This window comes from Acomys russatus, chromosome 6 (assembly GCF_903995435.1).
Source record: "Acomys russatus chromosome 6, mAcoRus1.1, whole genome shotgun sequence".
NCBI lineage: Eukaryota > Metazoa > Chordata > Mammalia > Rodentia > Muridae > Acomys > Acomys russatus.
Genome location: NC_067142.1, coordinates 33,637,488 through 33,651,712, shown reverse-complemented (window position 1 = coordinate 33,651,712; position 14,225 = coordinate 33,637,488). Strand labels below are relative to the sequence as shown.

Here is a 14,225-nt window from a genome sequence, read left to right as displayed (position 1 = left end):
AGGAGGAGAGTTGAGGCAGCTCCTCAGTACTGCTCACGGAGAGCAAGTGGTTAAGGGGGTTGTGCTTAGCTTGTTGAGTCGCTCCTGGTGTGAGCTTCAGGAGGCTGCTCCAGGAGCCTGGTTTCAGGGACTCCAGTCCTTTCCAGAGTTGTTGGAGTTGGCTCTTAGTACTCTTTTCAATAGCGAGTCAACATTTATTGGGCACCTACTACATGCACGCCAGACACCATGCTAGATATTTGGAACAACTGAATGGTACCCCAAGTAGGCACACATTCTCCTATATACAATTTAGTTACATTGCTAGTGGACTGGCAAAAACAACATCAACCAATGAACCAACCAACAAACCAAACCAAACAAAAACAAAAGACAAAACAAAACAAAAATCCACAAAACAACAGCAACAAAACTAACCAATGTTAACTGTCCTGGTAGTCTTTAGTACAAATGACAGCTTGACTGATTTGCTTTGGCTATTTTCTTAGATTTTGTGCTAAGGCCTGACGAGGCTTCCTAAGATAAATTGATGTCTCAAAGTAATGACAAGAGGGATAGCACACTTTTTTGGGGGGCCATGGGGGCACCATAGGCTGTGCAGTAGAGACACCATCTCCAGAAATGAGTGGGTACCGGAGGCTGGCATGAAGGGACTTCTCATGAGGAGGTGTTGGGTCTGTGCTGCTGAGTGTGTCATGATGTCAGCGTATGAGCTCGGCCCCGGCAGCTGGCCTGGAAAGGAAGACTGGAGAGGCAGAGTAGGGCAGCAGTCTGCTCGTGGGGGTCACCTCTCAGTCATGATTGGAATCTTAGACTTGGAAAAAACTTATGGGGGTTTGCTAGGGGTCCCTTCCAAACCTCTGAGGGTGGTAGGGCTAAATCTAGGAATACGATGGATAGTTGGACCACAGATGGCTGGTGATGAGGCAGGGACCAAGGCTTGGGAGGACCAAGAAGCTGATGCCAAAGGGGCCTTCAGACACAGGGAAGTTAACTGGCCTCCTTATGCCAGGAATACTCTCCCCTGGGCCTTCAAGAGCTGTATTATGTTAAGTTGGTAGAGGGTTTGCCCTATGAACAAGGTGTGCTGTGCTGACTGAGCAGTATAGAGAGGGTGTTTGTGTGTGTGTGTGTGTGTGTGCGCGCGCGCATGGATGGTGTGCATGGGTGTGCTTGTGCAAATGAGTGTGCTGGTAATGAGTAAGAAAGACTGAGTAAAACCTGCCATGGAGTCTGGGTCCCACATAAGGAATTGGAAGAGATGGAGGGGAGGGAGCAGGGTCAGAGGGAGAGATAAGTGTGTATTGCAACCACATAAGTCACCATCTGTCCCCCTCTCTCTGGCCTGCTAGCTCACTGACCTATAATTAGCTCTGGAGGGCATACGGTGCTGGCTCACAGGAGTGTGGCACTTCAGGTGGCCAGCAGAGTCAAGAACGCTCAGAGGGGCTGTGGCGCTATGCTGAGGGCCATATATATTATATATATATATATATAATATATATATATATATATATATATATATATATATGTATACACACACACACACACACATACATACACACACATACCCAGGACCACAACCCATCTGAATTCTCCAGTCTGAGAAGGGTTCTGTATTGCTAAGGTGGGAAGGAGGCCTTAGGGACATGAGACTGGTAATGAGCTGGAGCTGGTGGCGGGGTGGTGGAGCAGCAATGGGGCAAGGGGCTTGAAGCGAGGTTATATGAGACGTGAGGCCAGCAGACCCTAAGGCTCTGCTTTTGTCCTCCCCTAGCTGCTGCCTCACCATACAGGCATGACCACAGCAGCCTGGCTTAGCACTCAGATTGCAGATGGCCTGAGGCTGTGGCGGGGCTTCCTTCCTGTGTTTTCTGTTGTCCCAGGAGAAGTCAGTTCTAGCACAGAGCAGCTATGTGCCTGAGAGAGTTGGGGACTGAGAGGCCTTGGTTCAGGGTCACTTTTCCTGAGAGCTTCAGTTGCTTATACTCCAGGTGGTGCCCAGCATTGACCCCAGACCAGAGGCTGGCCAACTGCTGTTCTGTGTTGTTCTGAATCAAGGACAGGATGTCTGTCTTCTCCTGAGGAGCCTGTGATGTGCCTTGCAGGTTTTCTGTATCTGTAACAGTACTCTGAGCGATGTTGAATTGAATTGAAATGGTCTGTCTTCTGGTCCCCTGGGTTTTATGAAGCAGGCTCTCCTTGCAATTATGATATTAACCTGCAGCAGAGCTGTGCCTGGGGACCTGGTACCATATTGTTACATTCCATTGAAGGAACTGCCTGTAGATGACATGAAAATCCCTAAGTCTGTCGTAAAGCAGAGTACTTGGGTTGGTTTATGTTTATGACCTTGAACAATACTACAAATGTATAGATTTAGTATATCTTGTTTATATGTACTTTATTAGTTATAGAAATATGTAACATGTTGTAAGGCAATTAAAAAAAGAACTTATAGTTTTAAAAATTAAGAAAAATTAATTTCATGTGTATGAGTGCTATGCTTGTAAGAACAACTATTCACCATCTGTGTCCCTGGTGCCTTTGGAAGCCAGAAGAGGGCATTGGATCCCTGGAACTCTGGAGTTATAGACAGCTGTTAGCCACCATGTGGATGCTGGGACTTGAACCTGGGTCGTCTGGAAGAGCAACCAATGTTCTTAGCCACTGAGCTATCTCTCCACACTCCTCTGAAATACACACACAGACACACACAAACACACACACACACAGGAGGCAAGGTCTCTTTACATAGCCCTGGCTGTCTGGATCTCACTACATAGACCAGGCTGGTCTCAAACTCAGAGAGATTCACCTGCTTCTGTCTCCTGAGTGTTGGATCAAAGGTGTGTGCCCAGCTTTGAAGTAGTCCACCCCATTCCCGCCCCCACCCCAGAGACAGGGTTTCTCTGTGTAGCCTTGGCTGTTCTGGTCTTGTAGACTAGGCTGGCCTTGAACTCACAGCGATCCACCTGCCTCTGCCTCCCAGAGTGCTGGGATTATAGGCGTAATCGAAGTAATTTTTTAATTGTCACATGAAGTAGTTGGTTTGCATTTAGAGACCTTTCTTGCTATCTTGCCCAGCCAATCCAATGAGTTGAAGTTTCATGAATTATGAGTGTACACACTCTGTGTGTGTGTTCAATAGGGTTTCATGCAGCACAGGCTGGCTTCAAACTTGCTGTATAGTTGAGGATGAGCTTGAATTAATGATCTTTCTGCCCCTATATCAAATGCTAGAATTATAGGTGTGCAGTTTTGTGCATAGCTGATGTGTCTCCATGGCCATTGTTTTCAGATGGATAGCTGTCTTTTCAGAGGGGAGATAGGATTCCATTCACTTTAAGAAAATCTTCCACAGAATGATGGAAGTCCTCTCCTGTGGTAATGAGCTCCTTATTCCTGAGTAAGATGTGAAGGGAACACATGGTGGGGGATGCAAAGCTACAGGTGTGGGTGGGGGGTTGGGGCGTGGGGAGGGGGAAGGTGATAGGTGTAGTGGCCCTTGGTGGTTGCTTTAAAAGGATGCCTTTCCATGTTTGGCTTAGAAAAGTGGAGAGCTGGGAAGGCTGGCTGCCTGAGATTGGCTAGGGCTGCTCCATGCTATTTGACATTCTGAGAGTGAACAGAGGGTGAACCCCGGATTCTCTCATGGGCATAGAGACTTGGGCTTGGAGACCCTGCAATGCATCCCTAAATAGGCTGAGGTAATCAAAGGAAGGGTGGGCCCTCTCCTATGACCTGAACTCACACAAGACCAGCATGGTGTGTCTACATCTTTTGGTCCTGTAAGGGGCAGATTACCGGAAACAACATTCTTCCACCCCCATCCTTTCTGCTCAGGTGTTCTCACATAGGCTCACTTAGACTCTTTCATGACCAACAGTGCACACCTATGGTCACACATATATGCCCGAGCTTTCATGGCCCTCACTGTACTGTCAGGCACATACAAGATTTCTTGTCTCCTAGATGCATATCATATGCCTGTCATTACCACACACTCTCCTTCTCATGACTGTACACCTGCTCACACACAATCACATACAGTCGTGAGCGCTGACATATAATCACACGTGTCTATAACTCACTGCTGATGTTTAGGGCATGTTTACACACTCACTGGCTTTCATGCGCACAGTCAGGCCCTGATTGTCATGGCTGTAAACTCTTACCATATTCTCATTCCCATCCTAACTTTTTCATGGCTGCACATACATACTAAGCATTCTCATGACTACATGCTCACATACCTGACTGTGTAAAGAACATGACCTCCTCATTCTCTGTTTTATAAACACATGTATGCATGCTGTTTTTGACCACACACACACACACACACACACCACACACAGACACACATACACAGACACATAGACAGACAGACAGACACATACACACACACACACATACACACACCCTCCCCCCCTTTTACAGTGCTTGTATTTCTCAGTAGTTCTGTACCCTGATGCTTCACCCTGACACCTGTCAGCGCTCTGACCAGGACTGTTTGCTGCAATGTGATAGCTCCTTAATCTTAACACTGACTCACTAATGCAGTGACTTCTGAGCATTTATTTTTTTCCCATGCCAGAGAACCCTGTTGTTGGACATTTGTCCCACACAGATCCCTGGCTTTGAAAGACTTTTATTTTCCAAATATACCATACACATTGCTTTGCTTCGTCTTTGGAAAACTATTTGAGGACACTTGTTTCAATTGACAGCTCTGATGAATAGGAGATGCCTGGAATGTCTGTACTCAGTGATGAGGGATGGAGGAGCCGAGGGCTGCGTTCAGTGTCTTTGAGATGGCTGGAATGTAGGAAATGGCCGGCAGAATGCAGTATTAGCTGTGACTGTGCCAGGTCTTTTGTTCTGTTGCATTGATGTTCTGGCTCTCTGATTGAAACTTTTCATTTTAGCAAAACAGGAGAACTGTATTTAATATCTTTTTTTTTTTTAAAGATCAGAATGGACCAGGGCTTTATTTTCTTTGTTTAATTTTATGTTCATTGGTGTGAGGGTGTCAGATGTACTGGAGTTACAAGACAGTTGTGAGCTGACATGTGGGTGCTGGGAATTGAACCCAGGTCCTTTGGAAGAGCAGGCAGTGCTCTTAACCACTGAGCCATCTCTCCAGCCCCTGTATTTAGTATCTTAACAGATAGTACTTAAGCCAGAAATTGTCAAGCCATGTTTTAGACTAACATCCTTAGGCAAGTGTTCTGTAAAAAGGACACATTTATAATCAATGAGAGTCAAATAAGAAAAGGGGTTTGTGGGCTGATGAGCTGGCTCAGTGGTTAAAGGCTCCTTCCATGAAGACATAACAGCTTAAGACCCGACAGTGGAAGGAAAGAACTGACTTCTGAGAGTTGCCTCTGACCTCCAGAAGTATACCATGGTATACACTCACCTGGACTCACACACATAAAATACATAGGATTTTAAAAGATCAATAAAGAAGAGAGTTTAGAGCCCTTTGAGTTGTCACACTGCTTCCACCCTGGCTGTCCTTGAAAGTACACCTATTAAAAAAGAAAAGAAAAGAAAAGAAAGTACACCTATAAATGCACTACTCGACAGGCAGATGGATCTCTGAGTTCAAGGTCAGCCTGGTCTACAGAGGGAGGTTCAGGACAGCCAGGGATACGCAGAGAAACCTTGTCTCAGAAACTAAAAAAAGCCGGACATGGTGGCACACGCCCATAATCTCAGCACTCAGGGAGTCAGGGGCAGGTGGATCTCCGTGAGTTCAAGGCCAGCCTGGTCTACAGAGTGAGTCCAGGACAGCCAAGGCTACACAGAGAAAGCCTGTCTCGAAGGACTAAAACAAGAAGAAAGTACTAGGTCAGAGAATCCAGTTTTGGGAGTCGTGATCTCTGGAATTGGGTGTTGCAGAGGAGGAACTAAAGTGACAGGTGTGTCCAGGATAGACCTGGTGCCCTGGTGTGATGGTCCTCAGAGCTTCCCTTCATTGTCAAGGACTTAGCTTGGGCAGTACACTGTGTGCTCACAGAGGTGATAGGAGCTAACTTGGGACAAAGAGACCCATCATTGTTATTTTAGGGAGTAACTGGAAATCTGGAGTTCAGAGAGAGCCCAGGGGAGCTTGTGCAGTAAGCCAGTGCCCACCTGAATGTGCCAGTATTGGGAATGCTGAGTGCTGAGGCTGGAAGCTGCTGCCAACTTGTACTTGGGTCACACTTGACACCCTTTCAGAACCCCTTCTTGGCTGTTGTCTCCTGCGAGCCCCTTGGCATTCCGTGAGCTCCCTAAAGCGTTGTGTGCTATGTCCTTCCTTTGTCAGATTCAGAAACCCAAAATACAGAGGCAAAATTTCACTGCTGGTCTTTTTTTTTTTTTTAATTTTTAATTTATGTGCGTTGGTGTGGGGGTGTCAGATCTTGGAGTTACAGACAGTTGTGAGCTGCCATGTGTGTGCTGGGAATTGAGCCCGGGTCTTTTGGAAGAACAGGTAGTGCTCTTAACCACTGAGCCATCTCTCCAGCCCCTTCACTGCTGGTCTTATAGGAGGTGAAGAGAACTGGACCCCTCTGAAGGGTTTGTCCTAGCAACTACCAAGTAAATCTTGTCCAAGACTTTATTCTCTGGGAATGGCTTCCTGAAGTAAGGTTTTGATTTTTCTGATGTTATTTGGGTGGGCCCAGCCTTGAGAGCTTCAGGAGCTAGGAGCTGGTACAGAGTTTGTATGGCCAGGAAGTGATGTTTGCAGTTCATGAATGGAGACGTGTAAATCTCTGTTAGCTGCCTGAAGTGGGGCCTGCTAGCTATCACTCCCATCTCACAGAGGGACACTGAGGCCCAGGGAGAATAAGTGTCTTCCCAGGGTCATGAAAACAGCGGGCTCCAGAGTCTGCCTTTAGAGAAAGGAGTGCCCCCAGGTTGCTGGTGCGGGGGCTGTGGTTTTCAGAGGGCAAGTTAAATGAGCCTAGTCCTGGGCCAGGATTTCTTCCTTGAACTCTTTTCTCTTTCTCCCTCCCCCACCCCCTCTCTCTGTCTCTCTGTCTCTCTCTCTCACTCTCTCTGGTTTTTTGAGACAGGATTTCTCTGTGTAGCCCTGGCTGTTCTGGACTCACTTTTGTAGACCAGGCTGGCCTCAAACTCACAGAGATCCACCTGCCTCTGCCTCCTGAGTGCTGGGATTATAGGCACGCGACAGCGTTCTCAGCTCTCTTTGAAGTCTTGTCAGGTATGAACTTCTAGAAACCACACATGTGCTCAGTTTCTCTCACATGAAGGCCTGGCCTTAGAGCTTCCAAAGCTGCCTGGGGTTCTTATGTAGGGCCTAGGGCCAGCAGATCGAGATGGTGTAAAGAGTGTCCCATGTCAGAAAGACCCTCCTTTCGTCCTGTTGACTTTAAAGAGGCTCCTACCCCGATGCTCCGTCTTTGTCCGGCTCAGGGTCCACTCGGGCATGAGCACAGTTCACAGCAGCTTGGCTGTGGCTTTGTATCCTTTGCTGAGCCAGGCAAGGGCTGGGGCTTACCATCTGGTAGGGCAGTAGGGAGCCAGGTCTGTGTGCATATACAGCCAGAGGGTCAGACTGGGGTGTTCAGCTCTCCTGTTAGTTAGGGGGTAATGGGGGTGACTTTGGGAGAGCCAGAGATGCCTGGGAGATTGCCTTTTATGTTTAGAGAGCCAGAGGCCTACTTTTCAGGCACCCCCCTCCCTTCTCAACACACACCCACTCACTCACTCACTCATGAGCCTTCTGTTATTCACAGCCTGCCCCACACCCTTCCTGGCAAAGCCCCTCGCAAATGCTGGCTTTGGGGCCTGGCACTTTCGTCTCTGAATCAAGACCTGTGAGTTTGGGAGTTGCAGCTTCTGCTAAGCTGAGATGATAATTGCACTATTTAAAGCTGGCCCCGGAGCCAGAGAAGCCAGGTGTCCCCATGTGGCTAGTCTAAAGTTTCTTCTTACCTGGTGGGTGGGCGGGTGGGAGGTCCTGCGTGGTCCTTTAGGGCTTTCTGCCTGGCATCTTTCTCTGGGCTCATCTCCAGCCAGCTCTACTTGCCATTTCGCCAGAGGAAGTAGAGTTGCCACCTGGCACCTGGTTTGCAGGGAGGCTGGGAAAAGGTTTCTGGCTGCAAAATTAGTTTCTCAGTTGTCAGAGTGGCTAGGAGGATGTAGGGAGGCTGGGCTGGACCACATGGCCCTCACCTTATACTGTTGTTCTAACTTTCTCACCTCCTTACTCCAGCAGCATTCTTTTCTTTTCCTTTTTTTTTTTTCTTTTTTTCTTTTTCCGAGACAGGGTTTCTCTGTGTAGCCTTGACTATCCTGGCCTCACTTTGTAGACCAGGCTGCAGCATCATTCTTAAAAGAAACTTTTCAAATGGGATGAGGTGCCATCACGTGATATGGGCGTGAACAGAAGGCACTTCTCAGCCGCCACCCCCAGGCTTTCTTTTGCCTAATATGAAGGCAGTTCCTTTTCTGCCACCGTAGGGTGCTTTGTCCTCAAAGCTGGGAAAAACTAGGCTTGCAGTTCCATCTTACAGCCCAGACCTCGGGTGTGGCACCACGCCCAGGTTCCCGCAGCTGGACCCTGGTAGCGCTGCGCCCCAGATGTCCTAGGGTCTGGCTCTAGGCTTCTTCATTCCTGCATGCTGCAGGCTCCCTGGGAACCTGGTGCTGAAGCCATCAGCAGGGAGCTCAGTTGCTGAGAATACTCTCCCTCCCCACCCCCACTCCCTTCCCACCTCCTTCCCTTTCTCTCCCCCCACAGCCCCCTCTAATGACCAAGTCTAAGGCTTTGCACTTAGTAGGCAAGCCCTGTGCCACCGAGCCACGCCTCAGGCTCGGTACTGCTCTTGTCCACAGGACTGCTTCTACACAAGGGGACTTCTGTCCAGCCTGCTCTTCTCTTCCAAGCTTTCAAAAAACACAAAAACAAGAACTAAGAAAAAATAAATAAATAAAATTAAGTGGTTGTGTGGGGCCATAGAGAGAATGTGAGATGGCTGTGGAGAGGGAAGGTGGACCCCCCCCCCCCAGGTGTGTGTGTGTGTGTGCTTGTCAGTCTCACAGCCTGGAGCAGGGGGAAGGGGCTCTGAAGCTCTGGGCAGGAAAAAGAAATTACTGTTGTTAGCATCCCCTAGGGCAGTGGACAACCTGGAGCAGCAGTTGCTCCTGTGTCCCCTGCTGCTCTGAGGTGGGGAGGGAGGGAGCTTGGGCCGTCTGACCACAACTTTCCACCTCCGTCCAGCTGGTGGAAAGAGTTCCTGTCTGCTTCTCCATTTGGGAAGATGTGTATGTGCCCTAGGTCTCTCCTTCTAAATCCGCCCCCGCTGTGTGTGTGTGTGTGTGTGTGTGTGTGTGTGTGTGTGTGTGTGTGTTGCTGGCTTGAGCTGTGGCACCTCTGGAAATGGCTGCTTCTCTGTCCCCCCCCTTCCTTGTGTTTTTTGGCCTGCTTTATCAGGACTCAGTTTTCCCTGTTGGACTCTGCCCTGCCAGAAGACCATGTCTGATCGCTCATACTGGCTCTTGACCCTCCTGAGCTGCCTATCTTCACCTGTTGAGGAAGGCACAGCAACACATATATAGGTCTCTGGAGCACCTACCATTGTTTGGGACCCTTATGTGGTCTCAGAGCTCTCCTACAGTGGGCAGCCCGAGGACACTCCCTCTGAGAACTGATGAAGCCAGTGGCCTAGCCTTGGACAGGGAGGTTGAAAACTGATGGCAGGCAGAGAAATTCCCAGCTGTGTCCTAACTTCCATGTCCAGCCTGCCTTTGCTGTGACCGCTGTTCCCCACCCCCGCACCCTGCCTCCCCCACCTCCGGCCTGCTCATGCTCATATGCGTGTGACCTGGCTGGTGACTTCCGGTACCACCAGCAGTGGGTAGTTACCTATACCAAGGGACTAGGTTGCCAGCCACAAGTAGGCTTCCTCACACAAGGTTTCTCTCTGCAAGCACTCCCTTCATTCCCTGTATGGACCTGGGATTCTTTTTCATTCAGTCTCCAACAAAGAGGTGGAGGCTGTGGATTCACTAGGTTTGCATGCCTTCTCCTTGGCCGACTTCAGAAGTGGGCCTCATCCTCGAATTAAGGGCACCCCAGCAGGTCAGGGCTGTCTGTCGCCCCCCACTGCCCACCTCTCCCAGAGCCTCTCCCAGACTTCAGCCTAGGTTAAAGGAGTCCCATGCCTGAAGCCTTTTAAACCCCTTCTGTACCTGCCTTGGCTTGAATGTGGGAGAGGAGGCTACAGAGGGAGGACAGAGACCCCCGTTTCCTCTCCTCCCACCTTCAGGGCTCAGGAGGACTCTGGGCAGCCTGCCGGCTGCTCCCCTGTCGCTGACTGAATCATTTCTATATTTGGCCAGCAAGCCACGTGGGTGGGGAACCACTGCGGCTGCACTTCTGACAGCTGCAGGGGGTGGGGGGCAGGGGCTGCAGGCACCGAGGTTAGGCGGGAGGCATGTGCATTCCTTGGGAAAGCTAATGCGATGCTAGCAGAGTGAGTATGCCCCGAGAGGGGGCATGTGCCAACACCCCTCCCCCATCCTCTCTTACTCTGGTTTAGGGCCTGCTTCTTCTGCCCCTCCCCTGGTGCCCTTCTCTCTTCAGCTGGTCCTCATGGCACTCTCTTTTCCTACAGACCACACCGTCCTCCAGAAACCATGGGTGTTGCTAGACCCAGCTGGGATTCTGCCAAGCTCGGGTGCTCAGTCTAAGAAAGGGCTGCCTTCCAGCCCTGCTCGCCCAGCCTGTCATGGCCACACGCCGATGCCTCCTGCTTGTGTGGGGACACAGGGCACCCAGCCCCAACCCTGAAAAGTTAAGCCAGGCCTTCTGGCTCCATTCCACAGGGACACTGCAGACCCTGGGCTCCTGTCAGAGCAAAAGCAACTGATGCCATGGCAGAAGCCTCTACCCACTTGTCCACTTGCCTGACACTGCCTGCTCTGAGACCCATGCCCTGGGTCCTTCTGCAGGTGCCAACCCTGTGAGCTCCTTCCTACCCCTCTGACCCAACTCCAAGAAGGCTCTGTCCATCCCCATCATGTGTGAGGTGATGCCCACAATCAATGAGGGGGACCCTCTGGGGCCCCCCCACGGGACCGATGCTGACGCCAACTTTGAGCAGCTGATGGTGAACATGCTGGATGAACGAGAGAAGTTGCTGGAATCCCTTCGGGAGAGTCAGGAGACTTTGGTAGCCACACAGAGCCGGCTCCAGGATGCCCTTCATGAGCGAGACCAGCTCCAGCGCCACCTGAACTCTGCTCTCCCCCAGGTACATTTACAGACTCCAACCCCACCCCCCCCCCCCCCCCCCCCTGCCCCTTTGAATTTAACATCTTTGGCTCTTCACTCTCTGCATCTATTTGCATATCGGATCCTGGAGATCTCAGAGTACTTTTGTCCCCATGTTCCTACATGAACTTTTTTCCTCCTAAGTGCCACTGCTTAGATTGGCTGCCCCTGGAGAAATGAATGCGGAAAGACAATCTGGCCGTCCAGCCATGAGTGCCAACAGCAGGGAGCCCAGGCTGCCAGTAGATGGCACCCTAGACTGGACAGAGATCTTCTTGCCAGGGACCAAGAGTTGACAGGACTGAGAATCAAAGTAGAGGTGGGAGAAGCCTTTGAGACCCCACACAGACAGTCACAGCCAGGAATCTCAGCATCCCATGTCATGGTCCTCAACAGCACCTCCAAACCTTAGTCGCCATTTCTTGGGCACCTTCTGTGGGCTTGGCTCTCTGTAGAGGTTATCTCAGCAATGCTCACAACAAAGCCTGTGCTCTTAGCACTGTCACCCTGTTCCGCCAATGAGGAACCTGAAGCCCAGGGTTATCAGTCAGCTGCAGATTGCTATGGGGTAGCAAATAGCAGCAGGAGGCTGTGCACCCCTGAACCCCCAAGATATTGTCTTGTTCTCTGCTTTCTTCCTTTCTTTTTAAAAAAATTTTATTTACCTTTATTTTACATGCAATGGTGTCTCACCTGTGTGTATGTCTATGTGCGAATGTCAGATCTTAGAGCTACAGACAGTTGTGAACTGTCACGTGGGTGCTGGGAGTTGAGCTCAGGGCCTCTGGAAGAGCGGTCAGTGCCCCTAACCGCTGAGCCATCTCTCCAGCCCCCCCTGCTTTATTCCTACTTCAACACATGGGGGCTGGAAATCTGAGTTGCTTCCTGCTTAGTACCCAGTGGGTAGATATTCTAGGGGGCGAGAGTGGGGAGCCCCAGTTAGAGGCTGGAGACAGGAACCTGAGCTAAGTTACAGCTCATCAGTGAAGGTGTGGCCTGCCAGCTCAACAGGTCCAGGGAAGTGGGGGTGGGGGGTGAGGGGAGTGGGGGGGGGGGGGTGGGGGTTTAGTCTACATTAATCATTGCTGCGTGCAGTCCTGTTCCCCAGAATTCTGATTTGTTCTTCACTGTGGGACGCTCACACTAGGTGCAGGCTTCCTGCCCTACAGTGGGGGGGGGCAGGCTGGGGGGGTGGGGGGAGTGGGGATTGGGGGTTGGGGGGCTTTAGTCTACATGGCCCTCCTACTTTCTTCACCTCTTCTCAGGAGAGAGGGGTTGCATGTGTTGCACAGACCACCCTGAGCCAGTGAGGGTGCTGCTTGGCTTGAGAGAAGCACCCTGGAGAAACCAAATAAGCCAAGCCTCAGTTGCAGGGCCATTCTCCAAATTCTTGGAGAACCAGAGCTAGGCTTGGATTGGTGAGTTTCAACCCAGGGGCTTAGAGTATAAGAATGTGGACTCTGGCAGAGAGGAGGGGTGGCCATGTGGGCTCCACCTACTTTGCCCATGGCAAGTCCTGGGCCGTGTATTTGAGGTTGCACAGCCAAGGCCTTCCCAGCCCTTTATGCTCGAAGCTTCATGAGGGGAGGGCAGTGATTGACAAGTCTCTAATGGCTTTCGGGGAGAGATGCTTCCATTTCAGAATCTGGAAGGCTCCTGGGGAGGCTGGACCCTTTCAGGATGGCCCTTGGAAGTGGACTGTGACCTCCTCAGGGGCTGCTACATAAGGCGAGGGAGTCCTGCCAGGTGAAGGCGTGGTTCTTAGATGGCTTGTTGGGGTTTGGAAGCAGTAAGTCACACAGGTGGTCGGGGTTGTAGGGTACACAGCAAACAGCCAGGAGAGAAAAGTGTGAAAGCCAGGAGAGTTAGTGCTTTGTTTTAACTTTGTGGACAGATCTGTCCTTGGGGATTCTCCTGGCAGCAGGCTATCAGATGAGCTAGGGCTGGAAAGGCCTGCTAGGGTAGGGAAGCAAGGCAGCTGTTCAACTTGGGGCCAGTGGAGAGGAGAGCGGTATAGCCCATTAGGGATGGGATGGTATCATGAGGTGTGGACATGCCTTCAAGTCCTTTCTCTAGGGGTAAGTGTGTGTGTGTATGGTGTGTGTGTTTGTGTGTGTCCTTAAGGGTGTATGTGTGCAAGCTGAGGGGCAAAGCAGCATCAGGCCCAGGGCTCAGCTCCCAGATAATGAGATATTTAAATTTCTTTCACTTTGGCCACGGCCATGATAGTGAGGGAGAAATCACGGACTTTGAGGATTCTTCCTGTGGTTATGAATTCTTGGTGTTTAAAGGGCGGGGCCATAGATGAGGAGTGGAGCCCTGGCTTCTACAATATGCTTAGACTTCATGGCCACAGGGTGCAGCTACTCATGTGAGAATGTGTTTTGGCATGGTAGAATGCCATCAAGCCAGTGGGAGGCGGTGGGCCTGGAACTTCAAGGACAAGCCCTTTCGCCTAGTAACTTGTCTTGATAGAAGTGCAGGGGTTGGAAAAGCCTCTACATGGCAGTGTGGGACACTTTCCCCTCAGAAGGGACAGATAGTCTATGCCATCAGATGCTGAGCTGCAGCCGTAGCCTGATTGAACAGGGCTCCCAGAAGCCAGGGCTGACGTCACGGGGCTGTGTGCACCTCCCTGCTCTAATGTAGCGTGTTCCTTCAACCCATTTGCTTTACTAGCCATCTGCAGCCTGCAGAGCTCCAGGGAGGGCGTGGAAGAAAGCTTCCTAGGACTCATGCACACCTGAGCCTTATAGCACCCATCTTTTCCCTCTCTAACACGCATTAGTTTCTATGTGGGCCTCATTCTGCCAGACCCGCATTGGCACTGCCCCCCATGATTACAAAGGAGATGGCTACTGAGTTATTGGAGAACTCCAAAGAGTGCAAGGGAGAGTGTAATCTGGTCACCGATGACTGGAGAGGCAGG

At 50.6% G+C, this 14,225-nt stretch overlaps 1 protein-coding gene across 1 annotated transcript in view; it reads left to right on the top strand.

The window, feature by feature from the left end:
- Ppfia4 (PTPRF interacting protein alpha 4) overlaps positions 1-14,225 on the top strand; it is a 47,587-nt gene that overhangs the window by 971 nt on the left and 32,391 nt on the right. The window contains exon 2 of the mRNA XM_051147449.1: positions 10,638-11,276. Within this exon, the coding sequence (XP_051003406.1) occupies positions 11,043-11,276 (234 nt within the window). The 5' untranslated portion in view covers positions 10,638-11,042. The remainder of the gene's footprint in view (positions 1-10,637; positions 11,277-14,225) is intronic.